This window comes from Anabrus simplex, chromosome 1 (assembly GCF_040414725.1).
Source record: "Anabrus simplex isolate iqAnaSimp1 chromosome 1, ASM4041472v1, whole genome shotgun sequence".
Taxonomy (NCBI): domain Eukaryota; kingdom Metazoa; phylum Arthropoda; class Insecta; order Orthoptera; family Tettigoniidae; genus Anabrus; species Anabrus simplex.
In genome coordinates this window covers 30,638,413-30,660,478 of record NC_090265.1, presented here as the reverse complement: position 1 = coordinate 30,660,478, position 22,066 = coordinate 30,638,413, and the positions used below count along the sequence as shown (strand labels likewise).

Below are 22,066 nucleotides of genomic sequence, written 5' to 3'. Positions count from 1 at the left end.
CGCTTGCATTTTAGAACAATGGAAATTAATACAAATGTTGTCTATCGTTGTAGCTGAGGTGGCAGTTACCCGGGTGGGTGTAAAAATTAAGTGTTTTAGATTACAGCTTTGAAGAACATGCAGTAGTTGTGATGTTGATGGAAGGTTTTCTTCAGCAAAATCTATGTTAAAATCACCACAAAGTATTACTTTTGCGCTGCTATTCCTACCGAAAATGTTATGAAGGACTTGATCTAATTTTTCTAAGAAAATTTCCACATCAGCATCCGGTGAACGGTACACGGTTAACAGAATTACCCTTTTACCATAGGGAAGCTTAAATTCCACTGAAGTTAGTTCAAAATCTAATTCAGAATTATGCACTTCAAGATCCTTCCTTTCTTTACATTCAATTCCTGACTTAGCAAAAATACAAACTCCCCCATTCTCTTTATTAACCCGACTGTAATTACTTGCCAGATAATAACCTTCAATATTAATGAGTTCAAGTTCATCATTATTACACCAATGTTCATCCAAACAGATAAACATAACATCCTGTATTGAATTTAAAATTACTTGTAATTCTAAAATTTTATTTTTAAGACATTGAATGTTCTGATGAAATATTTTGAACCGCCTATTCCTACCCTCCAAGTCATTACCGGTAATTAATTCTGGACCCACATTTTCGATTGAAATGTTATTGGGTCCAGAATCTAACGCACGTTTCCCGGACTAGGTAGTTCTAGGACAGTCTTTTCCTGATCTTTACTTGTAATGATGTTACTTATTAACTTGCTTACATATTGCTTCCCAAGTCCATTCAAGTGCATGCCATGCCTCGTATGAGATGTTCGGTTTAATTTACTAATGTCTAACAGTGCAACATTTTTGAAATGACTACATATTTGCCTGAATTTCTCATTTGTGTCCTTGACAGCTTTATTCACAATTGACCAGTCTGTTAAATCATGTCTATGGGGTACGTTTGTCACTATCACATTTGTATGGGTCAGCTTACCTAGAGTCCTTTTCAGAATACTTGCAGCCTGATGGCCTTCATTTCTTGCTATGTCGTTGGTTCCACCGACAATAACTATGACGTCGTTTGACGAGAGTTCATCAGCATTTCTCAAGAGGGGTTTCACTACTTCTGAAAAGGGGGCACCTGGTTGAATAACACCTGTCACTTCACTGTCGGCTCGCAACTCGGCTATATTTGCTGAAAGGCCTCGACCGTGACTATCACCAAACAGTTTCACTTTCTTCTCCTTCCTTACTTTCTTGATCACGTTATGGGCGTGAATTCGGCGTTTTTTCGTCGGTGAACTCGCATCTCGGGAGAAAGAAGTGCTTCCTTGCTCTTCCCGAACTTCGTGTAAAACGCTGAATCTGTTTGTTACTGTAGGTTGATTTCCAGATGAATTAGGCCCTGTTCGCGACACTTTCCTGTGCCGCGACGTAACCTCACTCCACGACGCGCCAACACCATCGCATTTTTTTAGTTTTTCCACCTCTTCAATCAGATTTGTCTTTTCAGATCGTAACTTTTTAATTACAAGGTTTGCTTCTACCAAATCCTTATGTAGCACTTCTATTATTTTGTGTAGTGATTCAACAGTTTCATGGACAGATGAAGGCGTCATTTTAGGCCTACACACACACTCGCGTTCGTAGATATTACCGGTACCATCTAGCGGAATAGAATCGAACGGGATTCTACGTGGGAAACAAAGCACGCAATGGATGGTTTGATAAAACTTTAATGCAGTAATTTGCGGGCCGTGACAGGGTGAAGTCATTAATCGAGGAGGCCTAAACATTAATTAAAAACCGTAAAGTGTATTTGTCCACAACATTACTGTTAATCTACCACAAAATTGAATATTCTAACCTGTTTGATTTTTCATTCCCTTGCTTATTTCCTTCCAGGCATTCTCTCTTACGTTGTTGTTGTTGTTGTTGTTGCAATAACACTTATGGGTCTTGCCGTAGAGGAAATTACGTTTTTGAACTAAACTGATAAGATTTTCCGTGTCCATTATTAGTGAGGTGAATAAAAACAACTTCCGACTCTATGCAGGAAACAGCCGACTTGCCAGCAGCCAGCTGATACACATGCTGCCACAGCCGGCCGAAAGATCCCGATCGTTTACGAAGTTGAACGAATGTTGATAGCCAACTGGGTGATATAGATGTTGATTCCCATAGGGAATCTGAAATATTTGTTCCGAATGAGTAAATTTATAATACCAATTTATAATACCAATATAAATTTACTCATTCGGAACAAATATTTCAGATTCCCTATGGGAATCAACATCTATATCATCTGATGGCCAAGCAGGCATCAATTTTTGATAATGAGACAAAGTCTCTCTTAGTGCATTGGCACTGACGGTAGCTACAATTAGCCTACGCAGTGGCCTTCATGGTATGCACTATCCAGCGTCTTGGTAGGTGTGCTAGGTACCAACTGATGAGCCCAGCCTAGCACATGGGGGCGAAATGCTGGCAACAAGCATGAGTTAGCTGGAAAATTTATAATGTCCAATAACGGACCATTTATATTGGTATTAGCCAACTGGGTGTTGGTGGCATAAAATTGAAAGTTATTTTTAATTTTACCTTTATACGAGCTAAACATTGTATTATCGTGTCACTCGTAATTATTACATTGCATTATTAGAACGTAGCACAAGGATGAGGAGACATTAAATAAAATACTCGCGGGGAAAGAAACTGTTTACGTTTAGATGTGCTAGCATTGCTACTGCGCCTTTATCACTCCCACGTAATACCCCAGATACTTTTCCATGCACTCATTTCTGCAACTTCGAACCTGTGTTTCTTTTCTTCATTACCTATAGCATGAAGAGGATTGAAGTGGGAAAATAAACTCAATACTGGCTTGGCCATGCGGTACTTGTGAAACAGCCAGAAACTACGCCCGTTGCCGTGCCAACCAGTAGGAATGCAGGGGCGATTTAGGCCTAGGTTCTAAGATCTCTGGGAATAAGTTGCTAGATTTCCCATTTGATGCCATTATCCTTGAAGCAGGTGTCAGGGGTGTGAGGAAGATAGAAAGCACATGCTAACAAACTGTAGTACACGTCTTGTCTTTGCGTCTTGTAAGCCTAAGCTACGGATTGCCAAGCATAGTGTAGCGTCGTAATTAGTACGAATAGGAGTCGATGAAGTTAGTTGTACTTGTAATATCAACGTACAAACATTTTAAGTGAAAATGAGCGGAACTCAGAGGAAAGAGATCAAGCGAAAGGCACTAACAATAAAAGACAAAGTGGAGATTTTAAGGAAAGTGGAGTCATCTACACTTTCCCGTGTTGATTTGGCAAAGGAACTGGGGATGCCGCCGTCTACTTTGAACAGTATTACAGCGAAGAAAGAAGAGATCTCTGCTTCTGCAGGGAATAATTCAGCAAATTGTAAGGAAGTTAAATCTGAAAAGTACGATGAAATAGAACAAGCTCTGCTAACGTGGTTTAAACAACAGCGAAGTTTAAACGTACCTTTCAGTGGGACTATTGTGCAGGAGAAAGCCGCACGCAAATTAAGGGTACCTTTTAATGCGTCGAACGGGTGGCTGGACCGCTTTAAAAATCGAGCAGGCATCGTTTACAAAACGATTTGTTGCGAAGCAGAGACTGTAAGTGCGGAAATGGTTCTGCCTGCTAAAATAATCAAACCTTGCAACGTTTTTATATAACTTAATATATTCCCTTCTCTTATCAAATATATTTATAATACAGAATGTTCAATTATTTTACTTTATCTCTAAAAATATTGTCATGATAATCGAATTTTTATATTGTGGCTTTCTGTTAGCAGCTCTTATGTATCGGCCTATTTCGGTATTGTTCACAAACAAGGAAATCTGTTGGCTGTGTGTTTCACATGTATTTCAAAGTACAGAATTAGTTTTTGGGCATTACCCCTTTTAAGAATTTTCCTGCTTAAGAAGTTTTTTTTTTTTTTTTTTTTTCATCCCTTGAAAAACTTCTTAACAGAGTTTCACCGTATACTGAACATGACCTAATACACTGAAAGTTTATTTTGAGTCGGCTGTGAAAATTACATATTCAGAGAGAAAGATGTATTTTCTTCCGCTGAAAATATACTTGAAGGTGGATTTGTCCCTACAACATTAATAAATACAGTATAGTAAAACCTGTGTGTCATAAATGGAGCAACTCCCTCTGCTCATATCCTCCAGCATACAAATGTACAAGAATAGGCATAACTTACCTGGGCAAGGCTCAAAGGAACTCCAACAGCTGCACCAGCAGGACTCACATGCTTAAAAGACGTTGCAGCAGGCAAATTGAGGGCTTTCTTCAGCTCACGAACTAGTTGCCAGCCATTGAGGGCATCGCATAGGTTGATGAACCCAGGAGAACCATTCACAACTGTAAACAAACATAAGTTACACTACTGAGACATTTACAAGGCACATAGAATAAGGTAAGAATTATTTGTACAAGTTACACAACATTAGCAGGTAATTATTTCATGTGGCTATTTCTAGCCGAGTGCAGCCCTTGTAAGGCAGACCCTCCGATGAGGGTGGGCAACATTAGTAGCTGGCAGGCAATGAGTCTCAGCAGAACAATGACTCATCATCATCATCATCATCATCATCATCATGAATTCCATCCGGCAAGCCAGGTAGGATGTTTAAGAACGATGTGCCTCCATTTATTATGGTCCTGGTATGCTTCTTTTCTCTCTAGGTCTTCTCTTATCTGTTCTAACAACATTTTTCTAGGGCGTTGAATTGGTCTTTGTCCTGGAACAATCTTTTCAAAATACTTCCTTGGTGTTTGAGTCACCTGCATCCACATAACATGTCCTAGCCACTTCAGCCTTGCAACACTCACTCTTTCTTCCATGAACAGGTTGACCTGCAGTTCTCTTTGTATCTGATCATTCCTAATTCTGTCCTTCCTTGTTCTCTGTACAGCTGATCGAAGGAACTTCATTTGGAGCTGGCATCAGACAGCCTACTTAACCCGGTCTATGAGATGTCAGAGATGATCTGTGTTTACATGAATAAATCCTGTCATGCCCGCCCAAGCCGCAGGGGTGGGCAACGGTACTGTAGTCAAAGCTACGGTAGTGGCCAAGTTCTGGTGAGGATCCAATCCCATGGGGTATAATATGGGCCCCATAAACAGGAATACGTGTGAAGACCTTAACGGCAGTAAAAGCGTAAAATTAAAGTTTTTAATACAGCTGAACTGGCGGAGGAGGCAATCTGTCCATCTGGGGTTAGTACAGAAGGAACCTACTGCCTTGTGGGAAGAGGAGGGATCCTCAAAGGCTAAGGGAGTAAGCCCTGAAAGAAAATCTTCTGATGCATTAGGCTTAGCAGGTCAGCAGAAGAGTGTTATTATGTGTTGCTTTCAATCTAAGAATGAGCCTCAGATGGAAGCAGAACAATGACTACCAGGTTTAAATCAAGTTACAGTATTACTTTCCATGATTTGGGCTCCATTTCTCCTATGTTTGTCCTGTGTTCCTAGTCTTTTACCATCTGTATTCATATTTATCCTTTTGTATCGTTCCATTTCCAGTTTTCTTCCCATCCCACACATCCTTTTGTATCTTTCAATTTGCAATGTTCTTCCCATCCCACACTTCTCACCTTCGTGGTGAAGCAAGGAGCTTGTTGGGGGCCGCAGTGAAATGGATGCAGAAGAATTGGACTGATGAGGAGAGAGCCTAGTTATTTGAAGATTGCAGTATACACGACCTTATTTGACGCACTCTTCGCTGTCACGGAGTTCCAGAAGACTATGTAAGCCAGGTACAACTTCTGCATCACAATATCACTAGTGTGGTCTGGTGTCCAGCTGGAATCTCTCCACCTCTTGACATCACTGTGGGTGATCATCGGGGCTCTGCTCTATCACCACTATTATTCATCCTCTGCATGGACACAGTAACTGCTGACGTAAAGACACCACACCCCTGGACCCTTCCCTATGCAGATGGTAGTATTTGCCCAAGAAACCCGCCCTGAACTACAATACCAGGCGCAAACATGGACGGATAGATTGGCTGAGAATGGACTGTGCCTCAACATACAGAAGACTGAATACCTAGAATATGGTCCGCAAACCAGTGGTAGCAACAGAATTTTGTAATATGTGAAACCATCTCTCTTCACTTTCAACTCAGTTAATTTAACTCTTACCGCTCATCTGTCGGGGGAGGGCCGACATTACGAAATTCCCTTTCCGCTTGTATAATAAAAAAAGACCCAACCACAAAAATCCAACGCCTACTCAAACATACTTTAAAAAACGCTTCCTTTCTCCTCACAGATCAAGAAAAAACTAAACTAATAAACATGAACCCTGGACTACCCACTGCCAAAGCCCTCCCTAAAATTCACAAAACTAACATTCCTATCCGTCCAATTATCAATTACAGACCCAGTCCCCTATACAACACTTCTAAATTCATCCAAACATTTTTACTAAAAAATTATCGATTTTTATCCAACAAATCTATCAAAAACACTTCTGATCTAATCAACAAATTAAAGAATTTTGAAATCCAACCAAATTTTTCTCTCCATTCTTTTGACATTGTCAACATGTACCCTAGTATTCCAATTCCAAAATTATTCCCCATTATAAACAACAACCTAAACAAATTCAGTAACCTAAGTAAACTTGAAATTCAAGACTTCATGTCTATTTTAAAATTAGTTCTCAACAATAATTATTTTACCTTTGACAACACCATTTATCAACAACATGGCTTGGCTATGGGCTCACCTGCTTCTGGCATTCTTGCTGAAATTTACCTCGACTTCTTAGAAAACACAAGAATTAATAATAATAATAATAATTTCTCCAACATCCTCTTTTGGGCAAGATATGTCAATGACACATTAGTAATATTAAATGAGGAATCAACCAACGCAGCCTCTACACTTCTTCATCTCAACAACTTAGACTCTAACATTAAATTCACCCTCGAATCAGAACACAACCAAACTCTTAATTTTCTAGACCTAACTATTACTAGACATCCTTCTTCTTTATCTTACAAAATTTTCAGAAAACCAACCCAAACAGCAACTACAATAAGACAAGATTCTTTGCACCCCCAAGCTCATAAACGTGCTACTTATAACAGCTTAATTTTTCGTGCTTTCAACACCCCTATGTCCAAAAAAGATTTAAATAATGAATTAAACACCATCCGCAACATTGCTAAATTTAATGGCTTTAACAACTCCTTCATTAACCGCATCATCAACAAATTCAAACACCATCCAAAAACCACTTTATCTAAAGACACAATTAAACCAACTGCTTTTTCCACCTTCACTTTCACTCAGGATGCTTATAAAATAACTAATATTTTTTAAAAACATAATATGAAAATTTCTTTTAGAACTAACAATAGAAGTCTTGATATCTTACACAACTCTAAATCTCTAAATAAGTCTAATGCTTTTTCTAAATCTGGTGTATACAGATTTAAATGCAACAACTGCAATTCCTCCTAAGTCGGACAAACTGGCCGCAACTTCAATATCAGGTACTCTGAACATGTCAACGCCATTAAATACAACAGATTCTCTGCCATAGGACAGCACATACAAGACTCCAAGCATAGTTTCACCAGTATTGACAATGACATAAATATACTTAAAATCATTAACAAAGGCCCCCTCTTAAACATTACTGAAAATTGCTTTATCCACCTTGACCAGTACTTCAACCCTAATTTCAATTTAAACGACATTTCTGAAAAACCCAATATCCTTTTTGACTTCCTAATTCTTCTTCTCAAAAATTCCAAATTCCAAAACCCCAATTCTATTTTCCATGCCTTACATAGTTCCCACCCACATTTTCTACCTCCAATAACCCACCCTCCTAACCCACCCTAAACTACCCCTCCTTCATTTCCCTATCTTATCCTTCCTCATTACCATCTAACTTCAATTTCTTTTATTCTTTCTCTTATTTCACTATCACTCTTCCTCGTTTAATTTATTCTTCCTTCTCTATTTAAAAAAAAAAAAAAACCACGACCTTCATTTCGGTTCTCCTCTTTCAAATTTTAACTCTTGTCTTGCGCCAACTTCGACTACTTCAATCATAACCTAAAAATTTTTCATTTAAAAAATAGCGCACTGTGCATATAAGTTTTCATTTGTTTTCCGATATTGCGCTTTTTACTACATTTTTTCTTCTCTCTACAATTGTTTTTTCAAGTCAACTGTTTTCCAAGAACTTAGCAGGAGTACAAGTACTCATTCAATTATACTGATTCGCGTCGTATATTTTTATATACGTACTTAACTTCCCGCAACCGTGACAAATTCTGGACCTTCAAAACATTCTCCACTCTACTTTGGCGTTCGACCGCAGCGCATGACCTTGAATGTCCCGCGCTGATCACCAGGAGCTGGCGGCTTTCTACTACAAATCTATTCGTCTGCGACTTCAAGTTATTTTTGATCTTCGTATATTAGTTGATAGTGTTGTGACTTTGTGCATGACAGAATGTGGTGTCGTGTCTTTGTGCCTATCAGAGTGTGAAACTGACCTCCAATATTCATAAACATTGTACATGTTTTTACGGCTGATGATGACCTGGACTAAGGTCGAAACCGGTCCCATTTAAATAGGAATGTGATTACTGCATTTCTTTCTTTTAAGTATTGAATAGGTTGACCTCCTTTTCAATTATTTAATTTTTAACATGATATTTTATCGCCACCGCACGTCTGCCGTCTCTTAGCCACCAAAATACGCTATGCTATACTGTACTGCCGTCTTCTGGTTCAGCGTGGAACTTTGTAAAATTCAGATACTATTTGACATTCAGTCCAAAATCTATTATTTAGATGGCAGTGTAGCCGTCTGCTGTGTCCCCCGCGAAGGCTCGAGCGATAGTAAACAAACATGGCTGAGCACATTATGAAAGATGAAGAAATTAGACAAGTTTTTGAAGATCTTGACAATATATCTGAGTCGGAAGAGAGTGAATTGGATGTAGTAAGCAATAGAGGTGATGACACAAACAGCGATAGCAGTACCTGTGATGAAAATAACAACGATGACCAGGAAATTGGAACACAACATGTAGCTGATGCTGATGGCTGGCGCAATTATAAATCAACAGATCCCGATTTCAAGAAATTGCCGTTTACAGCAGTTTCAGGCTACAAACCAACACAAGGTATGAAACCTGAGAATGAATTAGTTTTTCCAATTGTTTTTTACCGATAATTTTTTCAGTGAAATAACTAACGAAACAAATCAGTATGCTAAAAGTAAAATAGATAAAATAGGTACTCTTAGTCCCAGGTCTATCTGGAAAAAGTGGGCTAATATCACTGTGAAAGAAATGAAAGCATTTATAGGAGTTATTTTGAATATGGCCATGTATCCTAGTCCTGAACTGCAGGATTATTTTTCGGAAGACTGGCTGGACAAATGTTCGTTTTACAAGAATCTTTTCAGTCATGAACATTTCTTGCAAATTTCTTGGATGGTACATGTTTGTCCACCACCTGTTAGTGCTCCCGTAGGGGTGAGAGCGAGAGGTTCAAAAATTCAGAATGTTGTTGAATATATAGATTCGAAGTTCAGAGAGTATTTTGTACCAGGACAGAATGTGTGCGTAGATGAGAGTACTGCTGGTTTCAAAGGTAGGATAGTGTTCAAATGCTATAACCCACAGAAGCCCACTAAATGGGGTCTTAGAATATTTGTGTTAGCAGATTCTACAGCAGGATACATTGCTGCAATAGAACCTTACTTTGGAGCACCTACAACTGCCTACCTACCTCATCCCGACTTGCCATTCTCTGCCAGAATAGTTCTCCATTTGTGTGAAAAGCTGCAGAACTCTACCAATGGGGCAAGTGGGTATCACGTGTATACTGATAGGTACTATACAGGCAAAGAAACTGTTGGACCTTGGGTATCATATAACAGGGACAATCATGCTGAAACGAAAAGGATTGCCGTGTAGTGTAAGAAGGGCAGGTGGCATGAAACTGAAAAGCACACCATCGTGGCTTTCAGGAAAGATGACGAAATGATGACTTTGCTGTGGAAAGATAAGAAGTTGGTGGTAATGTTTAGTACCTGGTGTAATGTATCAACACAAATTGTGCAAAGAAAAGTGAAGGGAAATATCATCGAGGGAGTGGAAAAACCAAAAGTGATACGTGATTATAATCAGTATATGGGTGGTGTAGACTAACATGACCGTTACATATCTACATATTCATTCACATGAAAATCAGTCAAATGGTGGCGAAAGATGTTTTTCTGGCTGCTGGAAGTGTGTGTGGTGAATAGTTTTCTGTTATTCAATGAACAAAGAAGCAAAGAAGGGAAAGTGAAAATCAGCCACAAGCAGTACAGGAAGAACCTCATCAAGCAGCTGGTGACTGCTGTGAGAAATACTGCTTCACGAAAACGTGGTCGTCCGTCAACTGCGGATTGTGAAGAACGCCTCAATGGATATTCCCATTTCATCTTTGCAAGTGAAAACAGCAATTCTAAAGATTGTGTAGTGGTCTGATAGGAAAGTGAACGGTGGCAGGCGAGAGACTGTGTTCTACTGCACAACGTGTACATGCAAACCTGGCTTACACCCTGGAAAATGTTTCCAGGTGTATCATACACAGCCTTTGTATCGTTAGGTGATATGTTATCTTATCGTCTTGCTCTTGTATGTTATTGCTACCCTTCCTAATTAGTAAGAAATGTACAAAAAGTGAACATTTTTTATATTATTTTTGTGATAAACACTCTGCGAGCTTATATTTTTATGACTGTTGACCTTGATGTTTTTGTTCCAAAAAGTACGTTGATCTATGCCGAAAAGTGTATTCAGTGACGACGACTGACTGTTAACTGTGTTCTTATTCTATGTTAACAGGGCATTAGTTGAATTTGATAATTATACTTTCTTTTAATGATAACAATAGTAATAAAATAATAATAAAATTGTAAAATAATTTGTTTCAATTGTACATATTGCACCTATTTGCCCCACTTTAGCTTCTTGTAAATGTTTATAGGCCTAAACACATCAATTAAGAGCAGCTGCTATCTCCAAAATCATGAAAGATGAATATAGATCATATAAGATAGAAATTCACACTTTAAATACGAGTAGTAGAGACAACAGAGAGATTTTTAATTCGAGGGGTAAGGGTTAAAACTGTTAGATTCTTCAGTCTCCCAAAACTAATTTTGATTAATAAATTTATAAACTATCTGAAAAAGAAAACGTGTTAACAGTATTGTATTTATGTATTTACTTACATATTTTATGCCCACATTGGAACACTTAAATCAAACCATATACAGTGAAACCGTATTAGTGCATTCCTCATTAACACACTTTCCCGCTTAACAGGTCATCAATTCGAAGTCCCAATTGTCATTGTATTAAATCTATATAAAAGTACCTCATTTACCGTGTCATGAATTTTCTCTATTACCGCTTAGTACGATCACCTTTTCCCTAGCCCTGAAAATGTTATTTGTCATATCTTGTGAAAGAAACGCAATTTCTTGGGTAAGAGCTGTTGCCACAGTCATGTGATTATGGGAAAAGGCCTTGATTCCTGAACTTCACAGGATAAGTTGCACCTTCGGGGAGCAAGCCGTTAGCCTCAGGAATGTTCAGTTTTGCTTTCCGCTTAGCAGCGAGATTGATGAATAACACAGTGAGCCTATTTGTGCTTGTATTTTGCATTCCATTCAGAAGTTACAAATTTATTTTGTGTTGAGTGGTACAGTGAAGTGTTGCAAGTAATAAATATCATTATGGTTCCGTATTGAAGGTTACTATGCATGTAGGATGCTAATTAATTTATTATTTAACCACCTATTCAATTCAGAGAACTCCAGTGATTTATCTCCACTTGAGCCAAGCTGCGTTTACCCTTGCCTGGGTATCAAAAGTGGCATTGGAGTGTGAGGTGATAATGGATACTAGGTATTTAAAATGCATGGTCTTCTGCAGGTTGTTATCATTAATTCTGATTGCTTATTTTTTAAGTATTCTTTATAACTGTTGGGTTCTTCGGTCTGCCAAAACTAATTTTGATTTATACATTTATAAACTATGTGAAAAAGAAACCATACAGTAACAGTATCTTCCTTGAAAAAAGAAAACCTTCATTAAAATAGAATGACATATTTCGCTCTTAAAAGAACACCATCAAATGCTATCAAAACACACGCAAATATTTATAAATCTCTTTGCTGAGGCAGAGACAAAGCAGGACTTCATTAAGATAAGTTCAAGACTTCAAGTTCCTAAGTATTTAAACAGAAATAAACATAAATATTTATGCATTTATAGTTATTTAAGTGTGATTTGATAGAATATCTGGTGTTCTTTTAAGAACAGAACATGTCATTCTATTTTTTTCTTTCTTTTCTGTTTTTCAAGTTCAAGAGTGGAATATTACAATGCAATAAATTGCAAATAGAGAAGAGAAAAGAATTCTGAAGAACAAAACATATAAGACTTAAACTAAATACTTTGCAATGAAAACAATGTCATATCCGTTGAAAAGAGGGCAGCCAGGTCAGAAAGAATGAAGAGGTTTTGGGAGAGAAGGAAAATTTTTAAAGCTAAATTCCCCGTTCATTCTTTGAAGACTTAGATGTACAGTACAACATCGTTACGATGTTTCTACAAGGGACAACAAAAAAGAACATGTTAAGCGAGAAAACGTGCTACTGAATATACAAGTAAAAACTAACAGGGATATGGAAACACTAGATATGATTTTTTTCCGACATGAGGGCATTTCGAGTCGTGTATCCGCGGGTACAGTGTAAACTATATCTACCATATCTAAAGATGAGAGGAAAGTATTAAAAGGTGTGAAAAACATGAGAGAACAAATATGAAAACCTTTTCCGCTGGGGCTTATAAAATAACAATTGCAGTGAAAGTTTGGGAAAACACCAAACAACAAATATGAAAACATGTGCACGGGGACCAATAAAAATATCAACGTATTATTGGCATTATTGCAGATTACACTCTTTCTAAAACAAATTATTTCAAATAGGTGGGTTATTAAGAATTATTTTCTGGTCGCACTTGTTGACAATGAATTGGAGGTTATGCTCTACCATGTGCGACTGGCAGGAATGACTTTGGCCACCATTTTGAATAAACTTCGACCATCTCGAAATGATCAAATCGAAACTTGAAGGTGCGAGTTAAACATTCACGACCTCTGCACGCTTTTAGATGTGTATGCCAGTTCATTTTCTGACAGATTTTAATTTTGTCTTCATTAATAAGGAATTTCACGACCTTTTCCGTATCCATAACCAGGCTATCACACAACAAATATGCACTACATCAGTCAATTTCACACAATTATGTTCCTATTCCAGTTGTAGGTTGCTGCATCATGCAACAAATATTCGCTACACTTCACTGTACTTGTAGGATGCTAATTAATTTATTATTTAACCAACTATTCAATAGATGAGGCGTCTAGTATCAAAACCGGCAAGGTCACAAAATTTACAAAAATGAGTTAAGGTTATTAATTTGAACTAGAAGTATCAGGTGAAACAAGAATATGCTTTAAAATCGTCCATGTCTTCATGTTACAGAGCACTGAATTCTTGGTCATGCAACAGAAGCGATGAAAATCAATTACTTTTTGGTTGAAATCATTTGTCATTTCTTCTCAGCCCCTGATGAGCTTGTTTCTGTTTCCCAGCTCCATCAAGAGGGTGGGGTTAAAACACTCACTTCTTGACAGCTTTTCAGTCCTGATGTGAAAGGTGTACGATTTAAAAAAGCTGTATATACACGTAGGCATGCAACATACATGTTTTGTCATCTCTAAGGACATCTTCATTGTTGGATTCTTTGTATTAACGTCACAACTTATTTTCTATATGTTTCCCAAGATTACATCAGTTCACAAATTGTGTGTGACCACAAGGATCCTCAATTCTAAACAAAAGCCAAATAATTAGAAAGGTGCATATTATTCAATAGAATAAAATGACCCACAGCAATATTATGAATAGCACAAATTAGAATCTGTAAAATGCCATGACCTATGTATAACAGAGATGGTGATTTAGAATGCTGACCGAGTCTTTCACGATATAAGTCTGTTGTAAAAAGTACGGCATATAGCGAGAACCCCTTCATAACAGTTCTTTTCCTGTCCCTTGAAAATTCCTATATTAATCTGTATATTATCCTTCGGTTACAGCGAGAATGCATCCGTTATTACAAGTGATTAAGCACGCGCTATTTCTTCCGACAGCGATATTTATACACTCCAGCCATTATACTGAATGCGATCGATCATCTTCGGTATCATTTCCTCACTATGTGCACTAGCACGCTATCTCATTGACATTCGAAGGCAATGTCTGAGTCGACTAGTGTTCTGTAAGGAAAATTTGGAATGAAAGAGGAGAACATGTTTTGGTAATAAATGCGTAAATAACGTGGGTGATAGCAGTTGTTAACTCATTAGAAATAAAGGCTGAAGTAAACTATCGCTTAATTTTAAGGCTATATACTGAAATTAAGTAAGAATGTGATACACCTAAAGACATGGCAGAGTAAATCACTGATTTCAGAAGGTAGTTTTTATTTTCTCATGTTTGTTTAAATTTCAGAAAGTCTATTCTCATGTAAATTGATAGCAAGAAGGTTATCGTTTCTCTACTGGCACTTGAAATATGTTTTCATGATGCATATATGGTGAGTTAGGTTAGGTGACACTGTTTGAATAAGAAAACTGAAATGTTTGCCACAGAATGTGATTGATCATCTTCAATGTCAATTTCTCGCTATGTGCACTAGTAGGCTCTCTTGTCGATTCAAAAGCAATGTCAAAGTTGACTGGTGTTCTGTAAAGAAAATTCAAAATGAAAGCGAACATGTTTTCATAATAAATGCATTATTAACGTGGCTGATAGCAGTTAACATGTTAGAAATAAAGGCTGAAGTAAACGACTGCTTAATTTTAATGCTATATAAGAAACTCAAGATCTATTTCGAAAAGCTGCTGAATGGATATACAGAAAACATAACTGATAGAGGAGAGCCAAGTCGAGGAACCACAACTGAACCACCAATTACATGGCTTGAGGTTGAAAATGCGATCAAGAGCATGAAGAAACGAAGTGGGCATAGATGAACTAAGTGCAGATATGCTGAAAGCAGCAGGAATTCCAGGAATCCAATGGCTCTACAGACTGCTCAACAAGATATTTCTAATATTTTTGGACATTGAGAAAGCATACGATAGTGTACTAAGGGAAAGAATTTGGCAATGCATGAAAGAACTTCAAGTGCGAGACAACCTCATAGATAAAGTGAAAATGTTGTATAGTGGGAACAGAAGCTGTATTCAAGTAGGATGTGGTTTGTCGGACTGGTTGGAAACAAAGAGAGGGCTGCAGCAGGGCAGCTCATTGTCACCACTTCTATTTATTATTGTAATGGATGTAGTAATAAAATCTATTAAAAGGAAAGAACATGGAGATATCAGAGCCTTCACATTTGCAGATGATGTTGCGATCTGGAGTGACTCAGAAGAGGAATTGGGAGAGAGAATGCAAAGCTGGAATGAGGAGTTTAAGAAATATGGTTTAAACATCAGCAAGACCAAGACGGTGGTGATGAAAGTGTATAGGGAAGGAGCAGAATCAATAGTCATGTTAAATGAAGCCCAACTGGACAGCGTTCCAGTTTTCAAATACTTGGGTAGCGTTATATCAAATGACAACCTAGCAAAACATGAGGTGAACAATCGAATCAATAAGGCAATACAATTTTACCACCAGGTAAGACACCTGCTGTGGGATGAGCAAATACCCATGAAAACAATTATTATACACCAATTCTTACATACAATCTCGAAACCACAACACTGAACAATAAAGATAATTCCAAACTTCAGCCAGCTGAAATGAAATTCCTACGCACTATGATCCAGAAAACCAGGAAAGACAAGATTAGGAATGAGAAGGAATAGATGATTCTCTTCTCAATAAGATTCAGATATCAAGACTGAAGTGGTTTGGTCACATGAAAAGGATGCCAGTAAACAGAACTGCAAGGAAGGAATTTGACAGAAAAGTAGAAGGAAGACGACCCTTGGGAAGGCCACGAAGGAAATGGATAGATTTAGTTAAGAACGATGTACTGCAGAGGTCATGATTGGGACAAGTTGGTGGAGGAAGAATGGTACAAGGACAGGATGAGATGGAGGAGGTTCATATACCACACCCGGGAAACTGGAGATGGTTTAGGATGATGATGATGATGATGATGATGATAATGAAATTATTAAGTAAGAATGTGATGCACCTAAAGACATGACAGAGTGAATCACTGATTTCAGAGGTAGTTTATATTTTCTTGGATCTGGTTAAATTTTAGAAAGACTATTCCCATGTAAATTTATAACGACAAGGTTATAGTTTCTCTACTGGTGCTTAAAATATGTGGTTAAGTTAGTGATACTACAATTTTTCAGAATGAAATTGAACATACATGTTCATATAGTATCGGAATTCAAAAAATAACTAATGAGTAAGCCATAGTGTGGATATCATCTGCAAAAACGCAAGTTTTCAACAAACTGATTGCCGTTTCCTGCCAATTTTGATCTGTTTGGTCGGGAGATTTCCTGACTTTTGCAAAAAAAAAAAAATCACATATAGCGACTAGTTTTTCGTTAAATTTTCCTGTCTTTAACCCTAAGCATGCTTTGTAGTATGTTTTGCCTTGTGTGCAACCCACAATTTGAAGTTTATATCATAACCTCTCTCTCCTATATTTAAGTGAAGTAACAAATACAATGTCCTTTCCACATGATCCACCATGGCTGGAATAATGACCAAAACAGAATGCATTAACACAATAACAACCATCCAAGCTACAACATTCACAAAGTCACAAATTGGAAACAATTGTCAAAGGTCAAGAAATTTCCGTTTATTCATGATCTTCAGCTCAGCTGCAATGTTCATGTCTGTAAAGTATATTTTTTAGCTGTCCAACCACTAAAATACTTAGAGAGTTCCACTTTTGCCTTCAAGAAATCTGGTCACCTTAGAAATCAATTTCATCACTGAAAATATTTCATCGTAAGTGTAATGAAATAAAATGGTGTATGGCTTCTAGTGCCGGGAGTGTCCGAGGACAAGTTCGGCTCGCCAGATGCAGGTCTTTTGATTTGACTCCCGTAGGCGACCTGCATGTCGTGATGAGGATGAATTTGATTATGAAAATGACACAAACACCCAGTCCCCGTGCCAGCGAAATTAACCAGTTATGGTTAAAGTTACCGACCCTGCTGAGAATCAAACCCGGGACTCCTGTGACCAAAGGCCAGCACGCTAACCATTTAGCCATGGAGCCGGACATCGTACGTGTATATGAAATGTATAGGAAGAAGAGAAGTACCATGGAACTACAATTATTTTCCTGTCCTATCATTAAGAAGTATGAGTTTCTTAACAGAAGTTGACTGAGATACTTGCCCTTAATAGGAAGCTCTGAGAGAGTTGTGAAGATCTGTGCTGGCTTCTGATGAGGGTTCATTCCATACCGTAGTGTGAGTTGAGACTTGCCAGCACTATACTGCTTGCGGAAGTAGTCTGAGATAGCCAAGTCATACTCAGAGGTATGTGTGAAGGCTTTCAGAGCTAGCAGCTGCCTGTTAACAAACAGGTAAAAGGCTAGACTTACAAGCTAAGACCATTCCAGTTAACAAACATATAAAAAACCCAAATCATACCTATATACACTGGCAGAAAAAAATATCCAAACACCATGAAATAAGGAATGTAGAATATGGAAATTTTGGCCATATATTTGTAGAGGTAACATACTGAATTGATTAAAGGTAAAAGACTACAGGTTAATATCCCCGGATTGCAAATGTGCCATGCTGGTCCATTAATGACCAGTGTAACTGCCTGACTGTTGAATGCACGCAAGCAAATGTGCATTCATTGTGTCATACAGGTGCCAGATGTCAGCTTGTGGGATGGAGTTGCATACCTGTTGCACCTAGTCGGTCAATACAGGGATGGTTAATGCCAGTTGTGGATGACGCTGGAGTTGCCGCCCAATGATGTCCCATACAAGCTGGACTGGGGACAGATGGGGGATCGAGCAGGCCAAGGCAACATATCGACACTGTAGAGCATGTTGGGTTACAAAAGCGGCATGGGGGGTTTACATTATCCTGTTGGAAAACACCCCCCGGGAATGCTGTTCATGAACGGCAGCACAACAGGTCGAATCATCAGACAGACGTACACATCAGCAGTCAGGGTGCGTGAGATAACCACGAGAGTGCTCCTGCTGTCATAGGAAATTGCTCCCCAGACCAGAACTCCTGGTGTAGGTCCAATGTGTCGACGCCGCAGACAGGTGGAATGCAAGCGCTCACCTGGCCTCCTCCTAACCTACACATGGCCATCACTGGCACCAAGACAGAACCAGCTTTCACCGGAAAACACAACGGACCTCCACTCCATCCTCCAATGAGCTCTCGCTTGACACCACTGACGTCGCAGATGGCGGTGGTTTGCGGTAAGTGGAATGCACACCGCAGGGTGTCTGGCTTGGAGCTGACCTTCAAGTAACTGATTTCGAACAGTTCGTTGCGTCACTGTGGTGTCATATGCTGCTCGAATTGCTGCTGCAGACGCAGTTCGCTTCGCCATACATCGAATACAGCGGTCCTCCCTCTCGGTGGTGCCACAGGGACATCTGGAGCCCTATCTTCTTGCAGGTATACCTTCTCGTGACCACTGCTGCCAGCACACATGCACAGTGGAGACATTCCTGCCAAGTCATTCTGCAGTAGCGCAAAAGAAAAATTCACCTTCATGTAGCCCTATTATACGGCCTCCTTCAACCGCTGTGAGCTGTTGATACTGGCCGCTTTGTCATCAAAATGGCATTCTTGACCCACTCACAGTCACTCCGTCCAATCTCACAGGTAACTAACGCTCTTGCAGAGTACAGACCTGATGTGTAAAGTCATGGGGCCGCTACTAGCGCCACGCTAATGCGATTTGCGGGAAATTTGAATCAATGTCATCTTTCAGATGTATAAACACGCATACTAACGTTCGTTAATCTAGCACAACCCCTTCTTGGTTATGGATATTTATTTCCACCAGTGCAGAAAGATAGTAACATAAACACAAACACACAATTGGATAAGCATGACAGGTCAGTGTGAGAAGAGGAAACAACAGAAAGAGGAGACAAATATGAAAACATAATAGGGCAATGACAATTTCAGCATCTTTATCCATAGCCAAAATTAACACGGGCTCTCTCCTCATCGATCTGAGATCTTTTATACCCTATTTTATCATTTTTAATAATTCACTTCTGGATATTTATCAACAAAAAATAGACTCTAAAAAATACAGTGAAACTCTGTTAAGAAGTTTTTCAAGGGACTGCAAAAAAAAAAACTTCTTAAGCAGGAAACTTCTTAAAAGGGGTAATGCCCAAAAACTTATTCTGTACTTTGAAATACATGTGAAACACACAGCCAACAGATTTCCTTGTTTGTGAACAATACCGAAATAGGCCGATATATAAGAGCTGCTTACAGAAAGCCACAATATAAAAATTTGATTATCATGACAATATTTTTAGAGATAAAGTAAAATAATTGAACATACCATATTATAAATATATTTGATAAGAGAAGGGAACATATTAAGTTATATAAAAACGTTGCAAGGTTTGATTATTTTAGCAGGCAGAACCATGTCCTTCCACACTTCCCTTCCCTGCGAACTTACACTCTCTGCTTCGCAACAAATTGTTTTGTAAGCGAAAACAAAAAACCCCATGGCACTACAGCCCTTGAAGGGCCTTGGCCTACCAAGCGACCGCTGCTCAGCCCGAAGGCCTGCAGATTAAGAGGTGCCGTGTGGTCAGCACGACGAATCCTCTCGGACGTTATTCTTGGCTTTCTAGACCGGGGCCGATATCTCACCGTCAGATAGTTTCTCAATTCTAATCACGTAGGCTGAGTGGACCTCGAACCAGGTCCAGGTTAAAATCCCAGTCCTGGCCGGGAATCGAACCCGGGGCCTCCGTGTAAGAGGCAGGCACGCTACCCCTACACCACGGGGCCGGCTTTGTAAACGATGCCGGCTCGATTTTTAAAGCGTTCCAGCCACCTGCTCGACGCGGTAAAAGGTACCCTTAATTTGCATGAGGCTTTCTCCTGCACAATAGTCCCACTGAAAGGTATGTTTAAACTTCGCTGCTGTTTAAACCATATTAGCAGAACTTGTTCTATTTCATCGTACTTTTCAGATTTAACTTCCTTACAATTTGCTGAAGTATTCCCTGCAGAAGCAGAGATCTCTTCTTTCTTCGCTATAATATCGTTCAAAGTAGACGGCGGCATCCCCAGCTCCTTTGCCAAAGCAACACGAGAAAGTGTAGATGACGCCACTTTCCTTATAATCTCCACTTTGTCTTTTATTGTTAGTGTCTTTCGCTTGATCTCTTTCCTCTGAGTTGCGCTCATTTTCACTTTTTAAAAAAAGCTTGTACGTTGATATTACAAGTACAAGTAACTTCACCTACTCCTATTCATACTAATTACGACGCTACACTGCTTGGCAATCCGTAGCTTAGGCTTACAAGAAGCAAAGACAAGACGTGTACTAGTTTGTTAGCATGTGCTTTCTATCTTCCTCACACCCCTGACACCTGCTTCAAGGATAACGGCAGCAAATGGGAAATCTAGCAACTTACTCTTAAGAGATTCTTAGAACCTAGGCCTAAATCACCCCTGCATTCCTACTGGTTGTCACGGCAACGGGCGTAGTTTCTGGCTGTTTCACAAGTACCGCATGGCCAAGCCAGTATTGAGTTTATTTTCCCGCTTCAATCCTCTTCATGCTGTAGGTAATGAAGAAAAGAAACACAGGTTCGAATTTGGTAGAAATTAGTGCATGGAAATGTATCCGGGGTATTACGTGGGAGAGATAAAGGTGCAGTAGCAACGCTAGCACATCTAAACGTAAACAGTTTCTTTCCCCGCGAGAATTTTATTTGATGTCTCCTCATCCTTGTGCTACGTTCTAATAATGCGATGTAATAATTACGAGAGACACGATAATACAATGTTTAGCTCGTATAAAGGTAAAATTAAAAATAACTTTCAATTTTATGCCAACACGTGGTATTGCAATGCCTATGTGTGCCTCCCTCAACACCCAGTTGGCTATCAACATTCGTTCAACTTCGTAAACGATCGGGATCTTTCGGTCGGCTGTTTGGCGGCATGTGTATCAATCAGCTGGCTGCTGGCAAATCGGCTGTTTCCTGCATAGAGTCGCGAAGTTGTTTTTATTCACCTCACTAATAATAGACACGGAAAATCTTATCAGTTTAGTTCAAAAACGTAATTTCCTCTACGGCAAGGCCCACAAGTATTATTGCAACAACGTAAGACAGAATGCCTGGAAGGAAATAAGCAAGGGAATGAAAAATCAGACAGGTTAGAGTATTCAGTTTTGTGGTAGGTTAACAGTAATGTTGTGGGCAAATGCACTTTACGGTTTTTAATTAATGTTTAGGCCACCTCGATTAATGACTTCACCCTGTCGCGGCCCGCAAATTACTGCATTAAAGTTTTATCAAATCATTCATTGCGTACTTTGTTTCTTACGTAGAATCCCGTTCGATTTTATTCCGCTAGATGGAACGGTGGAGTGGAAATTTTGACTGATGGGTTCGATTCGATTCCACAAGTCGAGAGTGATCATCTGCTGTCCGTGTTGTCATAGCGTGACGTCATATGGCCGTGGCAGGCCCGCACATGTTCCGTGACACCAGACACACACCGCGAGCGCGCGCACGGTCTGACACAGGGTGCAACTTGCGCGGAGACTGGAGAGTTCTAACCACGGGCTGCTTTGAGCGGACGTTTTCTATCTCAAGGGGCTCTAAAATCTGAACTGTTTAAGCGGGAAATATATTTACAACAGAACACTTT

At 39.1% G+C, this 22,066-nt stretch overlaps 1 protein-coding gene across 1 annotated transcript in view; it reads right to left on the bottom strand.

Moving 5' to 3' along the window:
- LOC136883643 (bifunctional purine biosynthesis protein ATIC) overlaps nt 1-22,066 on the bottom strand; it is a 108,364-nt gene that overhangs the window by 60,843 nt on the left and 25,455 nt on the right. The window contains exons 6-7 of the mRNA XM_067155985.2: nt 17,556-17,731; nt 4,249-4,409 (exon numbers count right to left, since the gene is read on the bottom strand). Coding sequence (XP_067012086.2) covers nt 4,249-4,409; nt 17,556-17,731 — 337 coding nt within the window. The remainder of the gene's footprint in view (nt 1-4,248; nt 4,410-17,555; nt 17,732-22,066) is intronic.